Genomic DNA, 24,499 nt, shown 5'->3' on the forward strand with positions numbered 1-24,499 from the left:
TGATGTGACAAGAAATTTAAAGGTCATATTATTTGAATATAGTTTCCATTAATGTTTTCAATCTAGGGACCTGCGAAATGTTCTATGTCAGCTGAAAATACGTCATGTGCAGGATGCACTAAATTTCAATGTCGTATGTTTCTTCACGAGAACATACTATGTGCAATTTGCACACTATAATGCTCCCGTCCAAACGCAGAACCACACCCCGCGACGTCATTTCTTACCCAAAACGGTACGCCTGTAAAATCAATATCCCAGAATGCATCTGATAGCCTATCTAGCTCCATACTTCCGGTTGGAGACTGCTCAGCAAAAATTTGTTTGCCTGTGTTGAGTTAATTTTACCCATTTAAAAAAGCATCAGGTCCCATCATACGGTAAGATTAGAATAACATATTTTGTAGGAAGAAACTAAGATTTACGTCGAAATTGTATATCTGAAATTCATACCTTAGGTCTAACGTTATATCCTTAATCATTTTGTTGCTCAAATTTGGTGTCTTGTCTACAGTCCCACATTATGACTTTTGTGTGTTAACTTGATTGACATAATATTGCAGACATCTTCGTCTTTTAAGTTCTATTTCTAATTCTATAAGTTCTGATTCTTCGCTATAACTAGTATAAGTACAGGCAATCGTCACCTCGACTGAGGGGTTTTCGTGGACCAGTTGATCTGAGATTAAGCTATTAAAAAAGGAAAAGGAAGAAGGGAGAGAGAAATAACAAAATACATGAAAATGAAAATCTCCTGCACCAAAAAAAAAGGCACACCACATGACACACTCCAGCAAAGCATAGAGAGTCAATGCTAATGCGTATTGACCTCTCTAGCACTGCACTACGTGTTAATAGGCAGCATTTGAATACATGAATAGTCCATTACCATACACGTTCATAACACACACATGCACACGTCACACAATGATGCCGATGCGGCTGATCGGCCAGTTTGACAGTGGACTCACAATTGCATTTTGAATTTTTAAATTATTCTTTCTTACATCGGGTGTCATCAATCATCACTATAGTACCGATTTTGAGTGAAATCTGTTGAGTTTTGTACAGTGATGTTTGATATGTTGAGAATCAATAACACAGCTTCTAATACACAGCAAGGATAGTAATGCACCTATATATGCACTTGATAATCCCAGTACGTTTCTGGCAATTTCGTCATTCCTAATGTGAGATCTTTAGTTGTAGGTCAAATCAGACATGCCCGCAATGACGTCAAATGCGTCATCAAGGCCACTTGACCGTATTACCTTTTTTCGAGGGGCGTAGCCCAGCAAGCGTGAGAACTGTGAAAAATAGATGGTTACCGGTATCATTTTTTGGTCAATTTAGACTTAGAAAAATCAGGGGCTGGAATATTAATAAGTAGAGGTGTATTCATGTTTTGAAATGCTATGTTAGTTGGATTAGAGTGGCCCTTTAAATAGTGGAGTGAGATTGTTTAGTGATTCTAGGTATGAGGATGTATTCTTGGAAATCACTTGACAATCTCACTCCACTATTTAAATCTTTACTCAGAGCCACAAAGACGTGTGGGTTCCTTATGTAAGTGGGACACCAAAAATGTCACAAAGTGGGTCCCTAATTATTATGGAATTACTCGGATACAAATTCACCCTAGCACCAAAAGAAGGGCCATTATTTCCTATTATATGACACCAAAATCTGCCTACAGGATCTTGTAGTTGTCTTTAAAAAAAATGTGTCAATGTGCCAATTCAGCATGAAAATAGCTGACAGCCAACCTTCAGGCAACCTACTATTGTCCAGGTAATAACTTCATGCCTCTTCTTTTTTTTTGCAGGTTTCCGCTGTTGTCAGAAAATATCCTATCACCATGTTTCAGACCAGATCAGAATATGACAGGTATGTTAATACACGATTACAACAATATTTAGAGCCATAATTTTTATCAGAGTTCCAGCTTTTTGTTAATTTGCTTGTGCTGCAGGTCGGATGATATAATGGGCAGTTTTATAGGTCAACACTGTGTTATTTTCACAATAAAAACAGGGCTCCACACTAATCTTTTTAAAGGTGTCTGGATTAAACTTTTTACAATCTTACAACCCTGTTCATGAGCCCTATGTAAAAACTTCACAATTTTGGGAATCCATACTTAGATTTTGGGCACCCATGTGTTCGGGCCCCTGCTATTGTTGATCCCTGTTAGATATGAGTTCTGTGATTTGTTTGAATCTAAAAGAAAAATCTTGGAACATGTAACAGTACAACATTATATTTTGGTCCACCCCTTCCAGACCCAGTATTCCTATTAATAATATCATGTAACATGGTTTATAGATTTTCTCTATCATTCAATTTATGTCTCCGCCTTTAATTGAGGTAAACATATCGGTTTGTAGACAAGTTTCTAATATAGACATTGATGCACAATATAAAAAATTATACTAGGCCAAATACATTAGAATATATCCCTGCTCATGCACAATCATGAAGTAAGAATTATGAAGGAAAAAAATAATGCTTAAGAATCAAAGAAAGAGTAAATTGTATTCAAATCTTGGTTGATACATGTACTATTGCACTGCTCTCATTTTCCTTCACATTTTTTTTCTTCTGCAGGGGAGTCAACACGTTTTCTCCTGAGGGACGTCTTTTTCAAGTTGAATATGCCATAGAAGCTATCAAGGTTTGTTATTTGTGTTAAGTTTTTGGACTGTTCAAGAGCAAAATAAAGAAAGAAAGAAAAGAAACAGAAATGTGTTCCAAAATGTTGTGGTGGCAGCCATTGAATACCCATGTAAAGTGCACTAGCCCACCATATTTTGACAGAGCAACTATGTGCTATTTACATTAGTAATAAGTGAAGAACGTGTTTGTTCCTACTTTACTTTATTGCAACTTATTATTTTACAGTTACAATTATGACGCTTACAGGGGTCCAATGAAGAATGATTCCTGAAAATTCAGGATTAACCCAAATTTAGCAGTCATTCTCTTGAAGGATGTAACATATTTTGCAGGCACAAAACCTTGTCAGTTGTGCGTTTGCCGACTGCACAGTCTACTGCACAATATAGGCTCTGTATGAAAGCTGCTCCTAACACAGTCAGAGACTGACAGAGTTCTGCATTGCTCAAGGCTTTAGGAAAAAGAAATTGTGGTGCAGTGTCAAATTAGAGTCTGTGCTCCCAGACTTGGGTCAAGTGGAGAATTAATGTTTAAGCAAAAGTTAGCATTATTCTTAATCCATATTTAAATGATTTTCTCAATATAGCAGGCAGAACACATCCACCCCCCCCCCCCAAAAAAAAAAAAAAAAAATTAAAAAAATCCCTACACCGACCACTTAAAAAATGAAATTCAATACAAGATATGCTCTGTCCTTTGCAGCTTGGTTCTACAGCCATTGGGATCAGGACCAATGAGGGCATCGTGTTAGCGGTAGAGAAGAGAGTGACTTCACCTCTGATGGAAGCCACAAGTATTGAGAAGATTGTGGAGATTGACAGCCATATTGGATGTGCCATGAGTGGTCTTATAGCAGACTCTAGGACTATGATTGACAGGGCTAGAGTAGAAGCACAGGTAAGGATGGGTCTATGACACATGCTTCAAAGGCCATTGCTTCATTGAGTTCCCTACCCTTCAGCCATTGAGCATCACTGTACCTAACTCTAACTTTAACCCTAAATATTGCCCTAAACCCAACCTAGAACTGAAATAGTACCCTAACCCTACTGGTACATCTTTTGAAAAAATAAGACTCGGAGCAGATGTTGCCAAAGCAAATGTGTGACCACCAAAAATATTATTGAATTGCTATTGGTTAACAATAGAGACTTCTTGGCTATAAAGGCAACGTTTTGGGGTCTCCTATGAATATGTAAATGTGATAGTTAGCCCTGTGGTTTGCTGTACACTTTCAGTTGGACCCTATCTTATGTCTAAACCATAGTAAGAAAGCCTAAAGTTTAATACTACGGTAATCCAATGTCCTTTGTTAGACACAACTTGAGACTGAGTTTGAGAGGCCATTATGCTTTACAACTGAATTAATCCCCAAAAAGATTGCTAGCTTTCCTCCAAATGTTGCAGTTATTATATCATATTGTAAACATCACTGAACACTTTGTAGATACAAGCAAATGTTAAGATTGGAAATAACTTTGTAAGATTCAGTCTTATGTAAGTTTTCTGTTCTTGTGCTCATTAACATTCATCCTTTTTTTAAATCCTTTGATTTGACAGAGTCATTGGTTCACATACAATGAGAAGATGTCTGTAGAGAGTGTAACTCAAGCTGTATCAAACCTTGCTCTTCAGTTTGGTGATGATGAAGCAGGATCAGGTGCCATGGTAGGTAGCTTCAACTTTCTTAAAAGCCCTCATGGGATTTGTTATTGTTATTGCATTTTATTAGCTGGATTATTTCCTCTTTTTAGCTGCCACCCATTCCCATTTCGGAGGAACTTATCCAATTCTTTGGCCTTGAAACTGATCTTTCGAATCCTAGACCCCCTTTTAAATGCTTTCAATATATGACTTTTTAAATACATACCATTTCATTTGAAGAGAAATAGACTTCACAGCAATTGAGATTTAAAAACCTTGTAGATTTTTTACTGGGAATTACTGAAATGAAGTTAAATTTCAATCTCACATTTAAGAGTGAGTCACCCGATACATTTCACAAGAGACTTGCATGAAGATATTAGCTTTTGTGATTTGTCAAATGTTTCTTGTGGCATAGCCATTTCATACTGAGATTGTTCAAATGTGTAACCCTGTCATTATATGAGGATATTTTTGGAAGGGGTTGCTATGGAGAAAATAAATATTTGATATCAATGTTGGCACTTTATATTACTCTTCTCTCTTTTGAACATTGAACCAAGGTTCTTGCCTTTTTGTAAACATTATGTTATATAATTCTTTATCTTTTTATTTAGTGTAAAATATCAAAGCTTTGTATTTAATCACAGAACATATTTTAGCCTAGATGTAGTAGCTTAAGTACGTATTCAATAGTTATTATTATTTATTAATTACGTTCTCATTCATTGTTGTGATACTTTTGTGTGTAAGTGGTAACAGACACGATTAGCATTTTATGCTATTTTCTGGTCCCATTTATCCTTTCAATGTTAAACATTCATATTTGATTGTTATATTGATACTTTTTGTTTGGATAATAAACTTCAAACTCTCTCTCTCTCTACAATACACAGAGTCGACCATTTGGAGTAGCCTTATTGTTTGCTGGTATTGATCAGAAGGGACCTATACTGTAAGTATCTATTCATTTCTTTAGATCATCCAATGTATTTATTACTTAAAGAAATTGATTATATATTCTCCTAAATACCAATAAGAAACACATCCAAAATTCATGTTTATCCATTCATATCAATTAAGTCCTAGAGCTCTTAGAGTAAAATGTTATGTGCTTGACTTTATTTCGTGCAGATATCACATGGATCCCTCCGGTACATTCCTTCAGTTTGATGCTAAAGCTATTGGATCAGGATCAGAAGGAGCTCAGTCACAATTACAAGAAGTTTTTCACAAGGTGAGGTAGTGACCCGACAATCTCTCTGGCAACAATTGCTTGAGGCTTTGTTCATCAAACATGTAGGGGGTAGAGTTGTGATTGGGTTTTAGGGTAAGGGTAAGTGTAAGGTACGATGTTTGGTCCAGGCTTTGGATCGTAGAGTAATCATTGTAGGAGCCTGTACAACCAGTGAGGTGACTCGAGAACACCTCAAATTAAATTGGCTTCACCTAATTATTCTACACTATAAAACTAGAACTTTCTTTTTTGAAAATTTCTTGAGATGCCTGAATTTGTGAAATTTCATGTTGCAAAAGTCTTTTTAAGTGATGAAAATTGCAGATTGATTTTGGGTTTTACAGCATCTAGGCTATACATTGTGCTTTTATTTTGTAAGGACTGAAAGTACAAAAAGGATAATGGTAGCAGGTTTTATGATTATATCATCAGAAGATCTTTTTTGAAATAATGCTTTTACTATTGTTGAAGGAATTCAACCTCAAATTACTGGCATGTTTACGTATAGTAGAGAGATAACTGCATGGAATGTGGGGTTCAAGAGATTGATGAAAACAGTTAAATGGATTCAGTGTTACCCTTACCAAAACACATCAGAGTTAAATGGAATTAAACCTAACAGGCATATTAAAGACATATTAGTTTTCATTTTTGAGTGATTTGGTTGGGTTTAAAACTTGAACATGCACATTTCTCCAAACAAGTTACTGAGTAGATAATTACAGTTCAAGAAAAATGTAAAAGACACCTTTCTTTTGTAAACAATAATTATTTTTAAGCACACCTTTTTGGGGGGCCACATAAAAGTTGATTAAAATATGCAATGACTGAGCCAGTGTGCAAGGCAGTGCATCCTAGATTTGCATACACATCTTGGCCCTGTGTTATCACTTTAATAATATAAAATTATGCAGGGTAGAAAAGAATATATCACAGTCATGTGGCTTCATTTATTTTAACTACATACATTGTACTGAACCCATTTTGTAAAATAAAGTGTCTCATGATGAAATATGATCTTGTCTTATACTTTTTACAGTCATTGACATTGAAAGAAGCATGCAAGGAATCACTAGTCGTACTCAAACAGGTCATGGAGGAAAAACTTAGCTCAACAAACGTAGAGGTGAGTGAAAACATTCAGAAGCAGTGAAAATATTCTAAAACCCCATTCAGACATGATGCGATAAACTACCTTATAGACACCTGCAGCAGCAGACAAAAGAGGGATTGTGGGTTCAAATCCAACCCAGCTGATGACTGAAGCCTGCGTTGTGTGTTAACTGCCCCTCCCTTGATTCATAGACGCATGCTATGTTACAGTGGAAACACTGTTCCATGGATAGGACATTAAATGGAAGCCCTGTGTAGAGGAGAGTCACCACATTTGCACATTAAGAACCCACTGCACTCTTTGTATAAGAGTCGGGGGAACTCTGGTATAGTTGTCCACCTGCACACCCTTAATCAGTTATACTGGGAGGTGAGCCTTGAGGGTTACAGTGATTCAGGTTGCCAAATACTTAATGATAATTAATGATAATAATAATAATAACAATTTGAAGATTAAATTTAAAATTATTATTAATGCCCATTATCATTGAAATTGATGTAAATATGGTTTGTTGATTTTGGTCTGAAGTACTATAAAATTGCATGTCTTCGTCTTCCACTGTCATGAGTTGGGATTCTCCAAACTGGCAAACATAATCACACCATGGACTGTCATATTTAAAACAGTATATAGATATCATTTCTTAACAAACCTGTAGAAAAATTAACAGGACTTAGACAAGCTCTTTACCTGGGAAATACAATTGGTATGAGAATCCACCATAAAGCGATTCCCAAGTGTGCCTGTGCACTTTTTAATGACCCAGGTGTAGTAACCTGGTAGGATTTATTCCTTGATTTCACTGAGCGCTATAGTCGCCGGAGCTAAAGCTGGGTAATGATATCTAAAATTCCTTTGGATGCACATAGAAATGTTATATCATAATCAATAATAATGATGTGATGTGATGGAAAAGAGTACAATAGTAAAAGTCTGTTCATTGATTTCAAATTAAAACTACGATATTACATAGCAAATAAACAAAGTTTTCTATTAACGAAACACAAAGAAATTTTTCAAGAAATGTTAAGGTTATAACTATTTATTTAAATGCTTTGTCTTTTTTTTATTATGTTAAAATGTAAAATGATGTAAATATATATGAAATGTGAAATAAAACACCTCAGCTAGAGGACAAGAAAAAAAAATAATCGATAATAATTGGTATTCATCAAGTTGTATTTATTTTGTCTTTTTTAACTTTCCCCTACAGGTGGCTACCATCACACCACAGAATAAGTTCCAGATGTTTTCAAAAGAAGACATTGAGGCAATCATAGCAGAGATGTAGGAAACACAGCTGATGTCTGTATTCTTCTGTTGCTTTTTGTATTTTGGGTCTCACAACTCCAACAGATTACTTAAAATGTCTTTTTTATCAATTCTACTGTAAGCCAAGACATACTCATCCATCATGTAATGAAAGTAGTGACTGGGAAGAGGAGGTAGTACAGTGAAACCTGCCTTAGTGGCCACCTGTTTAGAAAGACCACCTGTCTATAAAGCCTTTTTTGGGGGGGGGGGGTTAGTGTTGCTCAATGAAACAGCACAACCTTTACATTAAGGCCACCTTCCTATATAGACACCATTCCTTGTCTTACTTGGGTGGTCTTGATATACATGTTAGACTGTATAAATGTTCATAGCTACGTGCTTATCAGAAACTGGAGGGATTTGTTTTGAATTGACTTATTCTCAGATACGCTGTCCAACAACATGGCATCTTCAGAGCAATGCCGTCCTTACGTCAACTTTAGGGAAATGACCGACAATCTATCAATTAATGTACCCGTATGTCAATACTCAGTAGTGTTGTTCTGAAGCTTTCTGACAGTTTAATAAGTTTATTTTATTTTCTGTTTGCTAAGAGGTAGTAGGAATTGTATTTGTAAAATGCACAAAGTGTTCAGTTTACATTGACATTTTCATTGAAAGTGTCATTCACTTTAATTTTCAAAGTATGATTGTGCTTTTACATGTGGTATTACTATCTTGTATTTAATTCAAATAATTCCAAAGGTACAACATTTATTGTATTCTGTGACTTAACGTGAAACTTTGTGAAAGGCCTCTGCCTATATGAGCTCATAAAATGAGACCAATGGCTGAACAGGATCATTCTGATAAGATTGTCTTGTTGGTTAGGCAAAAGTATACATGGTTTAATGTACTTGCAAGTGCGGTTCTAATACATGAACCACACACAGGGGACTTTAAAAAAAAATACCAATCTTTAAGTCTCCCAGAGAGGGGTATCTAACAACGGTATTATGTTAAATCATAATTAAATGTGTACATTTCCTTGGTACTTCCAAAGCACCTCCTTGTGATGCTTCATGATCATACATGTAGCTCACTGATTTGGACCGATGGTAAAAATTGACTTTGTGCTTAGAAGCCTATATGGACAAAGCTCAATATCTCCTTGAAACTCTGGGGCCCAGACAGAAAGTCTTTCTCAGTCATAGGTAATCTGTATGGAGTTGTGGTAATTAATTTTCCTGTACATATCATTTTCATACGGCAACCAACATTCGTTTGTTAGATTTGGATTGTTAGTCTGTTCCATCATATGTAGACTGATTTATGTGTAACATTAAAATACTCATTAAATGGTAAAAAATTGTGAGTTTGTGTGCTATGTTTTGTTGTCTTTTTGATGATGTTAAAAGATATCAGAAATTGCAATGCTATTATAGAACTTCATCCCTATAAATTCAACAATTCAATGATTGGCTAATTTCTTTCATCATTTATACTGTGTTCAGAATTTTCTCTTATTAAAAGCATAGCTGTAAGCACCATGTATGTTAAACACTGCACTGTTAAAAGTCAATGGCCATGTAACTGCTGTATTGTAAGCTACAAAATGGCTATTCATCCATCAAATTTAAACTATTGTGCCAACTGGTCATATCTGCCAAAACAGGCCATATAATCTCAATACAATGGCTGACTAGCTCCATGGCAGAAGATGAGGCTCATTCAAACATTCAAGCAAAGTAAAATGATCCACACATTTAAGTACACAATCGTTTCGTTTGACTCCATTTATTAAATTCATGGTTAAATATCAAATCTTCATGATAGTAGAAACTGAAGTACATGTATAGCTAGACATTGTATAATTCACGGAGATATGATTCTGATTAAAAATTATTTCCATTCAGTGCATGTATCTATATGAGACATCACAAGTACATCAAGATATAACTTTCCCTGAATGCGACTGTTTGGGAATGCTTCTACTGATCACTAGAGTGCATCAGCCAATTCCAGACAAAGTGTCGATCATGCTGGCTGCAGCCATTCTGTTCAAACGATAACCCTAGTCGCAACTTAGAATGCAGCCCCTTTAATTTTTCTTAGAGGTTTTTTGTCAAATTACATTCATGAAGAAGGCTTGATTATAATGTTAGCATTATCATATTCACATAAAGAGTATATCCAAACCACAGTCAACATTGAAACATGTATGATCTCCACTGAGTAGAATATAAGAATAGGATAGAATGCTACTTCAACAAGTTTACATACACTTGTGAAATATCAAATTTTAAAGAAAATGGACATATCCATCAAAGAGTATTTAACTACCGGTAGCATATATCATTCAAGCGAAATGTTATTTTAAAATGTAATAGGTTCTGGTTTTTAATTCATTGGATAAAAACTAAGCCTCTTTTGTAGGAACAAAATTACTTGTATTTAGGTTTACATAAATAATATTTCATACATGATATATGCAGGTATTTTTTATTTTGAGGGGTTACATCAGTTTAGATTTCATTACAGTTATCTATAAATAGAAGAAAACAAATCAAATGAATAACTTCATGTGTTCTTTTGAAAGGAATACCGGTAAAAAATTATCTAAAAATGGGCAGTACACAAGCTGTTAAAACCAAAGCTGAAGGGATTATGACATACATCTTTATCTGAATACATTCAACTCAATAAATTTACAAAACTCTGTAAAACCTCCCCCAACTGATACAACACGTTGAACATCAATCGAGTGACATCCCAAAAAGCAAGTTGTTGATAAATATTATCAGTAAAAACAGACAAATCAGTGAAATGGGTTGATAATTATTTTGTATAGCAAAAGTTTGATGAAGGATAATAATGTGACAAATCTTTGCAGAAGTGAAGATCACTATTAAATACTGTGACAACTTCATGATTTTCATTGCAGTTACCCCTTACCTCTTTAGTACACGTAAAAAATCACAATTTTCTTTATGCTCCTGAGGAAATTAAAAAATACTTATTAAAACCATGAAAACAAAATGTTTACCACAGGGATTATCTTCTTATGTGACTGCAATATAAAATGAACAGTTTTTCACCAGTTAACAAAAGGAGGGACATCTTTACACTTTTCTGTACAAAACAAAAGTTGCTCCAATAGAAAATCATTTAACGTAAAGTGATCTTATGGACTTACATTTTTGGGTGAACTTTTTTTTGTCTCAGATTTCTTTTAACAACTTTAATTGATATGTTTTTTTCTACTTTTTGCCATTATTAATTTTACCTTGATGTCAGGGTTGACTAAATCCTAAAGCATTACAAAAATTATTTTGTATCTACTTAGAAAAAAGAGCTCTTGCACGCGTAGGGTTCATTATCATTACAAACAGTGAATCAATTCACTTTCAATAGAAGTACTTAGTACTTACATAATCAATTTACATCCATTGACAAAAAGGCATTGACACACACAAAAAAACATTAAAAAGATACAAAATTGTAAATTAAAGAAATTCTTTTGATCATCAAAAAGATAATTACCCTGCTTTCTTCATCACGAATATCACGATACAAATTGGTCAGACTTCAATGTAGATTTTAAATTAAAAACAAGGCGCTGTTGGGATGAAGAATTATGACTTGGTGATCTAAAATATGAAATGTCATTAATCAATTTACAAAGATGTTTTGACTGCACGATGTAACATTGAAGTTACTTCTATTCTATATATTACACACTATGACACAGTGTATGTATGATATTTCACTGATCTTACAGAGCTACAGTGCCAGTATCATAAGTATTTCATCACATGTGAAGAAACATTTGATTTTCTTAGTTAAATTGTTTAAACATGTAAATGCAAGAAACAACTGTTACAATGCATATTACGGTCATTGTTATGAGATACATGTACCTAAATATAAACAATTCCCAGTGTTGCAAAAGGGAAAAGTAACAAGGTTTTTATTACGACTTATTCCTACAAATGTATATTTTTCAACAGTAATTACACATTTTTCACTTTAAAGTGTCTATGCAATTACTATCTTTTTATAAAGAATTTCAGAAAAAATACATTGTAATATTCATAAGCAAGGTTGTACCTAGTCACTCATGAGCATACATGAAATAGCCCAAAGTGTATCTTAAAATTATTTGACTCCCAAATCATGTATAACATGTCACACTAAATCAGGAATATACCAAGGAACACACTTTTAGAATTTATGGAAGAGGTATTGCAACAAGATATTTTCAATCACAAAGAAATGTAGAAAAAAGATTTAATGCCTGCCATTTTAATTGTACATTTTACATTACACCATTTACATTACACACAGCACACAAGAGACAGAGAAACATGGTATTGCAACTGCACCTATGGCACAGAATATCTAAATTCCAAAAAAAATCTATCACTGTGACTAACCTAAGCAAGTAAAATCACTTATATATAATCACTTATCAAGTAAGTGCCTCTACTTCTAAATTTAACATCCTAGAATTCAGAAGAAAAAAAATTATCTTCTTCTACATGTCCATATCTCTGAATAAAATGTTATCACACCAGACTATACAAATAATTCACAAGTATTTTTAACACCCTCCTACTCTAATGATTGCTGTAGCTATAACTGCCTAAATAGAACAAGACCGTTTGTCTTTTTCTCTTCTTAGTTTTGTAAACAATTATTATATTAAATACCTATTTAATGATGATCTAGATCCACATCACAGCACACAATATTATAGAAAGTAGACACATATTAAAACATATTCCTCAGGTCTATGGCACTTCACACTCTACCCTTTCTCTGATCAGAAACCAAATGTAATCAACTTGTTCCATCAATTAAGAGTTTCTCTGATTTGCATGAATCCTGGTTTGTATAGAGACCAAAAACATGGCCAACCAAGACAGCTGCAAGACGTTTTAACATAAGAAACAATACACTTGTTCTTCCCAACTTCCTTCTGATCTTCAAAGTAGGCTAAAACAAAAATATACAAAGCAATATATACACACAAATTCCTCAGAAAAATAATAAATGAACCTGGACTTAGTTACTTTTGTCAAGGACGGCTATCAAAACAATATAAATCATATACGAAGTTTCCACAGAATTAATATATATGCTATAACAAATAATTACTAAAATGTGGTAAGGTACACATAGATCACTTACAAACTGAGTACCAGTATATATATTTAATCATTGAAGATTTTTTTTCTTTAAAACACAAAATATACAAAAGATATTAGCAACATTTATCATTCATGATTATCTGGGTACATTTTATTAAAAAAGAAAAGAAAAAATATTAATTAATTTGGATAAAACCTATAATTCTGAACATTATCAATCATAAATTCATACATAAATCATGCCACTTTATAAATATTTATATTCCCCTACTGTTGTTCCTTTTCATGAGGAAAGACTCGCTCAGATATGATGCAGCAAATCAAGCAATCCTGAATACTAAGGCATTGTAAATTAATATTTAATGTATTATTCTATAGTTAGCAATACCTCTTAAAAATCTGAGTTGATGTAATTACCAAAAGTGGCATAAACAGCTGCGTAGACATTTAACAAACTCTGGTAAGATATTACAGAAAAGGTGATGAAGTTCATTCAAACTTCAAAGTTCAGCAAACAGATTAACTGAACGTGTGTCATGATATTCTAAATAGCAGATTTACATGATGGAAACAAGATTAAAACGATTTGTAGATTGGTTTCTCAAATCATGTGAGCAGTGCATGAGAAAACATAAAGTAAAATTCATTTCAATTCTACGAAAATTTTGAAAAGTTGGTAATTACTTCGAAAAGTCAAGCGAGTTGGGAAGAATACTGTGTTTACATTTTGTATGCCCACTTCAAACTGGACTTTAATTCAATAGGCATATTGAAATCCTGATTTGCATTATAATTCTGGATATTTGGTACACATCTTTATAAGGACTTAAAATCTAGATACATTACAAATCACTTCTATACAAGCTTAAAATCAGATTAATCATTAAGGAGAGCATTGTAATACAGACATATCGCCTTATAAATAACTTTACAAATACATATCCAAACCATTTGTAAATGTTTCATTAGATACAAGAAAAGAATCTCAAAATGACAAAGCCTTGTATAAGTATATTTCAGTCAAAATTCAGCAATGAGATCAGAGCCTTTCAAACATGATCGGCAGATTCTGATATTTCAACTACATGAATAAAGCTTTCCAATCAAGATAAAAGACTCGATCATGATAGTATATAAATTAAACTGTAAAAGGGTTATATTCACGAATGGTATTTTAGACTACATTATGAACAGATATATGCACAGATGAGTACAGAGTCTTAGCACCCTTACCACTCAATGACAGACTATGAGAGAATAGCAGATACAAAGAAATTTCTAAAAACTGTCATTTCTGTGGTCTAGCACTCTAAGGCTTGATTGGGAACCGTCTTACTTGGTCCTGTTCTTAGAGCCTTGTTTGACGAGGTCTATCTCAGCCCTCTGCCGAATCTCATCCAAAGTCTGGTCCTTCAGAAGCTGCCCATTCTCATACACCAACTCTAGAAGATTCTGAATAAGAGACGAAAGTAAAATACGGATGAATAGATGAATACATGTAGGTGTACTAGTCATTCTTCATAGGTAGAGCAAATACATGACAGGGAGGGATTAGACCACCCAGCAAGGTCACTGACAGGTGGCTATCTCATCAACTCAGCTCTCCATTAACATAATAAAAAGAGGATCATGGGGGACCAACGGGCACCGGCTTAGGCATTATTTTCTATACAGAGGCAACAAGCAGCTACAAGTAGTACAGTGGGGCTTTAATTTAATTCATTTTGATTAAAGTTGAATCATTTGTTAAGCAAAGTATCATAATTTGCATATGAATCATTTATGTTTCAGTACAAAAGGATTACTTACTTTATTTGGGTCCCCTTTCCCCTCTTCTAAAGTAACAATCTTTCCATCAACCTCCTGCAGGGATAGCTGGCCTTTCTTGGATTTCTTGCCCAGGTCTGTGGAAGGCTGCTTGAATACATTCCTCTGAAAGATCGATAAATACAACAATCAGCATTAGAGTGACATATCACGATCATTTATGATAGATTCATAACAGTTCATATTTTCACTTTTGATGACTCACAACTTTTACCCCAATAACACAATTATAATTCAGAAGTCTGATGATATTCACATTTTGTTACACTCAAAGTGGAAGATATTTAGAAACATCTTTCATGCACTTGTTTCTATAGTATATCTGCCATAGAAAAAAGGAGATATTCAAGAAGTCTAATGAAAAAGGAAAACAAACAAAATATACCAGATACTTTACACAAACGACAAGCCAAATGGCATAACAATTATCAAAGTCATATTACATGACAATAAACACAAATATTACCTTTGATTCTGTGATATCAACCATGTACATGGCTCTTTCATAGGCAAGGAGGAAGAGTAAAACTATCAAATGGGAGCATGCTGATGAAATATCAAAACTAAGAGCTAGATATCGTCATGAAGAATGCACAATTAAGAATGAATGCACTGCTCATTTCACTGAACCACATTTGGAAAACACAATATATCAAGTCAAAGCTCTTACCGATTCACCATCAACGACACAGTAGCTGCACTTGTAGGCACACTTCTGCGTATCCCTATTGTGCTTCTGAAGAAGAGAACCCCCGCTGCCGAAGGTGAGGTTGTCAGCGCTCCACTCCAGTTTCTTCATCCTGCTCAGGATCTGCTCAATGACATCGTAGTTCACACCGTCTCCCTGGATCACTCTGAGGTAAGGCGGAAGCATCTTGTAACCCTTGGAGTTCTTACTGCATCCAAACACCTTGCTCAAGATGGTTAATACCTACAGGGAAATAAAAATTACCTCAGTTAAAGCCCCACTTGTAGCTTCTTGCCCCCTCTATATAGAAGACAATGCCTAATAGGTGACCACTGGTCTCCCATGATCCTCTTTTTCATATATTAATTGAGAGCTGAGTTGATGAGATAGCCACCTGTCATTGACCACGCTGTGTGGTCTAGTCCCTCCTGGCAAAACTAGTACAGCTGGCCTTTAAAACACAAGTAGCAAATGGATAAATAGTGTGCAGACAGTTGCCTTTATTTGTGAAGGGCATAATGATAAGGTTCAGGTTAGGGTTATGTTTAGTGTTTCGTTCAGAGTGGAAGTAAGGAAATTGGTTAATGATATTGACCTCAGAAAAACTGATACTGGAGTGAGTGTCATATAATGTAGGCATTTTCCTGTCTGATTTCACAATGGAGGTTTATCTTATGCACACAATGTTCCATCACATGAACATAATGTAAATGTATATGCACATGTATAATTGATAACTGATGATATATGTCAAGGTAGGTTTTAACCACTTCACACTTGGATGAGGCAGCTTACCTTCATAACGACCTCGCTGGGCTCTCCTGAGTCAGGTCTGATGACGAGTATTGAACCTGACTCCCCTCTCTGGATGACCTGCTCCCTCAGCTCCTCACCCCACACCTTCTCACAAGCATTGTAGATATCAAAGCTGTCAGAGACCACTGCCACCAGGCCAGTAGGGAACTGGTCCAGCATGTTCTTGAAGGCTTCGCGCTCTCCATGCTTCCCCCATGTTGTAATTGTGCTGTAGCAAAAGGAGGTCAAAAAGTAGCTTTTTGAAAGCACTAAATTTTTAGGGTGTGGGGGAGTGAGGGTTAAAGATACCTTTTCAGTAGTACCGGGGGTCAAAACAGACAATTTACAAGATGCCTTCAAGTTTGGGGCTCTGTAAATACTAATTCCAGATCGATAAGAATTTCCCATATTTGCTATACTAAAATCACATGTCATGAACAGCCATTAGAACAGCCATGAATATGAAATATAACTACAATGTATCCCTATATTCTGCTCATGTGCAGAGCGGGGTTTCACACCAACTTTGTTCACACAGGGTCCGAAATAAAATGTATAAGAATCGTGTGGATGGGGCCCTGTTTAAATTCCAAACATTAGGGAGTCCGGCCCTCATCTGATAAAGAGAGTTGCAAAAACAGGACCCTGGAGTTTAAAAAAAATGGGGGGGGGGGGTGCATATGCACAAGGCACCTGTAAGTGTGGAGTCCTGGTTAAAAAGCCATTAGCTGCAGATTAAAACCAATGACAAGAACATTATGAATTGTACATACTGATTACAAACCAAAGCATTCATTGTCTGTTTGGAGCAAGAAGGGCATTAAATCATATCCTTTAACACAGAGTTAATGCCCTTTTGGCTCCAAACACCTGAAATTGTCTATATATCTTATTTTTAAATCTTAGAACTAACCTATGTTCAGCAGCAGGAATTGAGAATCCAGCCATCTTACAGGAGTAATACTTCTTAGCCATAACAATGCCTGCTATGGTGTCTGTTCCTTGAAAATTGACCAGATGGGCAGCCGCACCGATGCCAGCAGTCTGTAGGAAGTAGAGAGAATAAAAACAAGCGATCAAACACGTTAAATTATGTAAACAATTTCTTCGTGTTTATACAAAATTGTACATATAAAACTGAATCAAATGAATTTAAGCTTATAGTGATTAAAACCCGAGAAGTATTAATTACTAACATCCCATCTTGTTTAAGGAAAAAATCCAATCCTTTCTATCAAAGATACCACCTTGATGGTCTATCATTTGAAAGAAAATCTTTTCACAGCCACAAGGCAGGGTGTGACATTTTCTGTGTTATTCTACACCTAACCTGCAATGTATGTGTTCCTACCTAGTGTGCACAAACTTTGCACATCATAATGTACCAAAACTGGTACTGCAACTGTCTTGTCTGTATAATTAGTCCTGCTGTGTATTCAGGGCTCTTGCCATTGTAGAACACTCTTGGTGCCAACTTAAAAACCAAACGTGGAGAACTTCCCTCAACTTGCAATCAAGGGTTACCAATTAGTTACTAGTCTGCAGGCACAGAATCTTAAATGACACTTTAACACAATTCCATAAGTGTTGAGCCACGTCTAGATCTGTCAGTCTCCGGCTGTTTCAAATAAGAGCAGCCTAAGTACAGAACCTAGTAACCTACATGTATATGTGGTGCAGTAGACCGTACAGTCTACATAGTCTCTTAGTTCAGACACACTGTTATGCATTACAACTGATAGAGGTTTGTGCTCGCAAACACCGAACACCCAATAAGTGCTTAGATGCCTGGCTGTACATGTTCCTTGTGAAGCTATTTAGGTTAGGATTCATGCCTGCAGCTCAGACTAAATTACCTCAACTGATGACACGCCTCTGAATCCAAAGTCATGGAGCTTGAAGGGAAGGCCTGTCAGATTATCAGCTGTCTCACTCAGGTACTTGGCTATTAGCACCTTTTGTACTCTGGAATTCGTTGCCACCGTCATAGGGTACCACACCTGCACCATCAAAGTCTAGAAAAAAAAGTAAAGATATTATTTTCTGCTTAAATAGTGCTTAATACATCGACAATGTTTCTTTCTAAGCGCTGTACAGATATTATTACACTGGTCATCGGATTCAGGCTTGGTCACTTACAATGTATGTACATTCTCTACATACAATCCGGGGAGCATTCCAGCCTGATGCAATGTTATGAACGCTCACAATGCTGAGCAAACTACAAACAACTTGTTGGAGAATGGCAAATGTGGATTAATGCCAAAGACGTTAGTGCTGGCTGGGATTCAAACCCTCAACCCTTGGAATGAGGGTCAAGTGAATGAACCATTACACCATGACACCTCCACAATAGACAATAGGTGAAAAAGGGTCCTTCATATGTTTGATTGGATCTTTATACGTTTTGCACTGATGAATGAAGTACAATGACTGAATGATAGTGCAACGGAAATAAATACTGTACATGAAACAAGGTCCCCTGTCATTAAAAGTTCAATGATAACACAAGAACAAAGAGGAGGGGGAACATTTACCTCAAACCAATTTGTAATCCATGGGACTTGAGGGTCTGTGTTTTCTACAGTGAAGAGGACATTCTTGTATGGAATCACAGATCCTTCTGGCACAGCCTTTATCTTCATCGGCAGGTATCCACCATGTTTCTAAAGATAAAATTAAACCAATGAATGAATAAATAGTTATCAATGTCTCACTTTCCAAGGTGTGATATTCATTTTCAAACTTTGTATTGTGATGGTGGGCAAACGAGGCTTCCCATATTAGACAGTTTGCCAAATGAAGATATCTGCAGCTCTGCCTCAAACTTTATAAACACTTATCAATTACATTATCAAATCAAATCATATATTTAAGTATCAAAGATGCTAGTTTACTCCATAGTTGATGGTGAGTTAAAACAAAATAATGTCATCTGCTTCTCCTGTTATCCTCACAACATGAAACATTTCTATCACACTTGCATGCAAAATGATGCAATTAATTTCTTCAATATTCTTTCACAAGATGTTCAATTTAAAGAGGTACTTATATCAAGTTATCAACACTGTCTTGAAGATTATATTCTTTAATACATAATGTATTCCAACACTTGAAGTGTAAGTGACTAGTGTGTTACAGCAGTTCAAGTGCTGGCAATCCAGGCCTGCCAATTTAATTACTGTCCAACTAGTCATACGTTGTGTCGGTACATACCTCTAGAATGTGTGTCCATCCTGCTTCATTGAAGTGGTCTTGCCCAAAGTGAAGTTTATACAATTCTTTAGCTTCAGCGATCTTCTCAGCCGTGATGACTGGGCCACACAGCCATCGCTTCAGGATGTACTGGAGACCAAAGAAAACCACTTCCGGGAACTTGCCACCACGACTTTCAAAGTAGGAGGAGACAAGAGTGGTGCCATCGGGATACTGTCTGTGATGGGTGACCTGTGAAATATTAAAACACAAATGACAAGAAAGGGGGATGAAAATAATTAATTTAAAACATCTTCTAACTTGTTCTTGCTTAGACCGAATTTTCTGTCTCTTTCATTCGTTAGCCTCTGATTTGGGTAGGGTCGGCTCCTCTCTTTAGAGCCGACCCTACCCAAATCAGAGGCTAATTAACGAAAGAGACAGAAAATTCGGTCTAGTTCTTGCTTTGTTATTACATTAGCCCCCAAAATATCTGAACAATAATACACCAACTGCATCTTCTCAGACCTACTTCTGCACCTGCTTCAGCAAGACATGTCTTTACCATATATGGCTTGTCAGTCACCCGGAGCAGATCTGCACAGACAGAGGGAAACCCTCTTAAATCTTCATTTGCAAAGTAGTGCACTGCCTGGACTGTTTCTAAGTCGCTTGCCCAACCCGCTGAGAAAATAATGCACCCTCAATGCTAAAACATAGACAGTCCTTTCATTCATACTCTTGCAAACGGAAACAGACTTTAAATTAAAGAACCAAAATTATGAAAGGCATAGGTCATATTAATATCATACAAAATATAAACAAATTCAATAATTTAATTCTCCATAGGGGCATACGTGTATTTTCATGGAAAGCGTGATGAGTGGAGGTATCAGCTTATCGCACTCTGTGTAGGATGCGCCGATGAGAAGAAAAACAAACACATAGAATTTGGATGAACTTGAACTTGAAATGAAACCAACTTTACTCAGACTAGACTCTAATTTAGTACTCTATCAATCTCAGACAATAGGGACTTTTAGATTTAGCCAGTGCCTTAAAATGATGTCACATGACATGTAGCACTCTTTAAGTCGACGTGCAAATCTAAAACTAAAAGTCCCTAATAATCAGCTAACGTGACTTAGCTTACTTTGTCTCTATTCTAACTGTTTTACTCACCTTGTAAGAATCCGTCAGCATGAGTATGTTGCTGAAGCAAGAATCTGTTGGTTCTGCCATTTTCAGTCTTTTGATGTCTCTTAAGGTTTACTCTAGCTTCTGAAGAAATCTTATGCAGTGCAGTGCTGGAAATCTCCCCAAGATCGAGACAGAGTTACTAGATCTATTAGTTCTCCAACTCCAAGCCTTCGAAGCGCGAAGTCGTGTGTTCACTGTAGTCTCTCGCAGAGGCGGAGAGGCAATGCTCCACCTGTACCCTCCCCTGGCCTGGCGGTCTGCAGCTCAGTCACATACACCTGTACCTGCAACTGCTGCCTCTCAAAGTTCAAACTCAGCTCACAAACACAGCTTAATTGGCGAATTACCGTTAGTTCGTCCAGGGAATTTCTTTACCTCGTTCAGCCGAGTCTATGTTAGATCTCCCTGTCTTGACCTTAGGTTTCCATAGAATTTGGACGCAGCGTATTATTATATTCGACGGCGCGCCGCTAATTAATTGTGTATGTGATAAATAATGTATTACGTACGCGCTCGACGCACCGTACGTACGCAACATGCATACGAGTATGAGTACAAGTGCTGGCAAGTCTATTCAATCCTGACGTCACTAAATCGCGTTGGGGCATGTATTGGACAACATTATTTTATATTAGGCCCCTTACTCATCTAATCTGGTTCTCTAAGGTGTAGACATGGGTCATCTTTTTCAAAATTTCAATGATATTCGTATGTTTGCATGGCAAACACCCGAAAATCAAGTGTGGAATGATGGGTGTTATTTCGAGAAAAATCCCCCCAAATGGGGTTTCGAGGCTTCAGCGGCACACCCTTGTCCGAACCAAATCTGAGTACCACCCCCCCCCCCCTAAAGGGCGGCGGGACCGTGACTCCCTCTTTGTTCAATACTTAAAGTGTAAAGTACGCCACTTTGCTATAGTACAGATTTCTTAAATTACATACATTACATTTTCCACTCGATCTCTACTAGCTAAGCCTGAAGAAATTGGGTAAGCGGAGACGAACTTGAGAAAATAAAATTGTGTGCCCGTCCCTTTGTGTTACTTTCACACTTCAATTTTACTTTGCCGGTAATTAGTGAGCAGTCCTATAAGGGTTATACATATTTAGTCGGTAAATTTTAGGAATAAGGCAGGGAGATTTATTGTACATTTTGAACATATTATGCGAGGGGGCGTAGCGACCGAGCGAGATTATTTCTATTAGTCTAAACGCTGCACCACTGGGCCCTCCGGAGCCTAAAAAATAAGTGGCAGACTTTAGTCAGTATTTGCTATACATTTTAAGTGTGCACTTTTTCGAGTTTTTCTGGGGGAGACGATCGATCTCTCCTAAGAGAAAATTAAGGGGGACGTGTCCCCCCCCCCCCCGGGATCGGGATCGCTACCCATCCCGTTCAAAATTCAATTCAATTCAAAAAGAGTTTATTCGTCAAATGATTAGCAGCCAAAGGCTGAATTGCACATTTTGTTCCATTTAAAGATATACAAAATTTATTATTGAAAATAGATACATACAAACAAAATTGCAAAGTGCACGTTACTAACCCGTTATGAAGTAACAGGTGGCAAATCAGAGAAAGACATGGAGAAATATTTTTTATCCATCACGAGCATAAGCGCCGGAAGTGGGGGGGGGGGGCAGGGGGCACTTCCCCCCCCCCCCCTACCAAAAAAGTGAGGTGAAAAACGCATTCCCCCCCCCCCCCCCCCAAAAAAAAAAAAAAAAAAAAAAAAAAAAGCAGTAAAGGAGTAAAGATGGTTTGTATTTTTAACCCAAAAAACATAACAATAATAAAAACCTGAATTAAATCACATATCAAATTCCATTCAAAGAAAAGAAAAGTTAACAGGAATTAATTTTTTCAAACATTCCGCATGCCACCTATATCAATGGAGGTTTATAAAATAGTGATACGCGCATATTGTGAAAAATGTGCTGTTTGTTATAGGGGTGATGAGACATGAGCCCCTGAACGATGGCGTACTGATGGGGAGGGGTGTTATTTCTTATTCAATACCAGTGATTTACAAATGTTGCTGAATGACATGATTTTCCGGTATTTTTTCTCAATTTTTTTGTAAGTAATACCTTTTTATGCGTGAATGGAAAATTAAAACAAATTTACAGTCGGGCGAGAAAAATATGCTTATTTATAGAAGCCTTCATGTCAGGGCTTGCAGAACGACTGGGCTCGGGGGCTCGAGCCCTCCTCACTTTTTGAAAAAGTATGTTACAGAGAAAAAGAAAGAAAGAGAGAGAAAAAAAGATAAGTGACCTGCCAATGTCACAAATGAGGTATCAAAATATGCTCATCTGACCGTAATTAAATGCCTACAACCCTCGAGCTTCCGGGGGCTCTGCCCCCTGGACCCCACCAAGGGCCCTAAGGCGGCCCCTAGATGCTCATCTGGCCGTAATTAAATACCTAAAAAAAACCGAGCTTCCGGGGGCGCTGCCCCCTGGACCCCACCAAGGACCCTCAAAGGCGGGCCCGTGGATGGTCATCTGACCGTAGTTAAATATCTATATAAAAACCTCTGAGCTTCAGGGGGCTTTGCCCCCTGAACCTCATCAATGGCCTTAAGGAGGGCCCCTGCACGGTTGTCATCTAACTGTAATTAAATACCTAAAACCCCTGAACTTCCGGGGGCTCTGCTCCTGGACTCCCCGCTAATTAGTGACCCAGTGTCACATATAAGGTATCTAAATAATTTTTTTTAATGCTTATCTGACCGTATATGCCTAAAAATCCTGAGCTTCCGGGGGCTCAGCCCCTTGACCCCCTTGCCGGGCCTCAGGCCCTGAACCCCACGCCAATTTACGCTCTACCTGATCGTTAATACTCCACTTTGAAAAACGTTCGGCGGGGCCTGCATGTAACGTGTAAGAGTGGTGGTGATGCAGATTTTTCTTCTGCGCCCCCCCCCCCCTTTCAAACGTTTTTGCTCATTACGCCACTGCCCCTGAAGGTGAGCCCCCTGGAATGTTTGCCCCCCCCCCCATCCCAAACTGCTTCCGGCGCGCCTGTCGAGAAGAATTATGAATGTCCACAGGACTTCACTAACGATAAAACTATCCGACTATAGATGCAAGTTGTCGGTGGGGGGGGGGGGGGGGGGGGGGCATCAAAAGGGTCATTCCTGACAGAACAAATTTATCCAAACCCATCAGGAACTGACATATTTCACGTGCCTTTTCTGTTTCGATGAATGAATGATTATTGTTTGAGCTGTTTTAGACTTCGATGTCATCTCTATATCCCCTTCTACAATAATATAATCCTCCTCGCTTGGTTCCCAACGGCAGGCCCGTATAGCCACGGGGGGGGGGGGGGGGGGGGGGGGGGGGGGGGGAGCACGTGCCCCACCCCTCCCCAGGACGTCGATCAATTACATGTATGTGACCCCCCCCCCCCCCCCCAAAAAAAAAAACAAACAAACAAAAAAACAACAACAACAACAAAAAAAAAAAAAAAAAAAAAAAAAAAAAAAAAAAAAAAAAACATCAAACTCTGGCTACGGCCCTGCCTAACGGGACGTTGAGGAGTATTCTAGAATTAGGTTCGTCCGTTCGTGTCTCCTTTAATGTATCTTGATCTTCGGAGTAGTTGTTACAACCAGCCGTGCCCCGGCGGTTCAGTTGTAGCGTGCCCCCATTTAAAACAATTATACAATAACAATTAACATTACATTTAATTACAAGAATGAAACTAT

The 24,499-nt window shown here is 37.0% G+C and overlaps 2 protein-coding genes across 2 annotated transcripts; one reads left to right on the forward strand and one right to left on the reverse strand.

Annotated features, from left to right (window-relative positions):
* The first annotated feature begins 285 nt into the window (after positions 1-285).
* LOC115919498 (proteasome subunit alpha type-5-like) lies at positions 286-9,300 on the forward strand. Its single transcript, XM_030973506.1, has 9 exons — positions 286-380; positions 1,826-1,887; positions 2,608-2,674; positions 3,379-3,573; positions 4,237-4,344; positions 5,217-5,275; positions 5,455-5,557; positions 6,597-6,683; positions 7,885-9,300. Exons 2-9 carry the CDS (start codon positions 1,859-1,861, stop codon positions 7,960-7,962), a joined length of 726 nt encoding a protein of 241 aa, XP_030829366.1. The 5' UTR covers positions 286-380; positions 1,826-1,858; the 3' UTR covers positions 7,963-9,300.
* Positions 9,301-9,706: 406 nt separating this feature from the next.
* Positions 9,707-21,263, reverse strand: LOC115919496 (nicotinamide phosphoribosyltransferase-like). The gene is made up of 9 exons (XM_030973504.1): positions 20,766-21,263; positions 19,605-19,835; positions 18,926-19,054; positions 18,245-18,403; positions 17,302-17,432; positions 16,389-16,617; positions 15,576-15,836; positions 14,888-15,010; positions 9,707-14,530 (listed from the first exon to the last, which is right to left on the reverse strand). Exons 1-9 carry the CDS (start codon positions 20,823-20,825, stop codon positions 14,411-14,413), a joined length of 1,443 nt encoding a protein of 480 aa, XP_030829364.1. The 5' UTR covers positions 20,826-21,263; the 3' UTR covers positions 9,707-14,410.
* Between the last annotated feature and the right edge of the window lie 3,236 nt (positions 21,264-24,499).

This window comes from Strongylocentrotus purpuratus, unplaced genomic scaffold (genome assembly GCF_000002235.5).
Source record: "Strongylocentrotus purpuratus isolate Spur 01 unplaced genomic scaffold, Spur_5.0 spur5_scaffold_6, whole genome shotgun sequence".
Classification (NCBI taxonomy): domain Eukaryota; kingdom Metazoa; phylum Echinodermata; class Echinoidea; order Camarodonta; family Strongylocentrotidae; genus Strongylocentrotus; species Strongylocentrotus purpuratus.

What these genes read in the sequence shown, in the direction of transcription:
- LOC115919496 (XM_030973504.1), bottom strand. Translation starts at nt 20,825, where the DNA reads ATGGCAGAACCAACAGATTCTTGCTTCAGCAACATACTCATGCTGACG. An exon ending in TGCTGACGGATTCTTACAAG is followed by an intron (nt 19,836 to 20,765) that starts GTGAGTAAAACA and finishes AATATTTCACAG; the next exon opens with GTCACCCATCACAGACAGTA. An exon ending in CCAGCGAGGTCGTTATGAAG is followed by an intron (nt 15,837 to 16,388) that starts GTAAGCTGCCTC and finishes ATTTCCCTGTAG; the next exon opens with GTATTAACCATCTTGAGCAA.
- LOC115919498 (XM_030973506.1), top strand. Translation starts at nt 1,859, where the DNA reads ATGTTTCAGACCAGATCAGAATATGACAG. An exon ending in GGGCTAGAGTAGAAGCACAG is followed by an intron (nt 3,574 to 4,236) that starts GTAAGGATGGGT and finishes TTGATTTGACAG; the next exon opens with AGTCATTGGTTCACATACAA. An exon ending in TACAAGAAGTTTTTCACAAG is followed by an intron (nt 5,558 to 6,596) that starts GTGAGGTAGTGA and finishes TACTTTTTACAG; the next exon opens with TCATTGACATTGAAAGAAGC.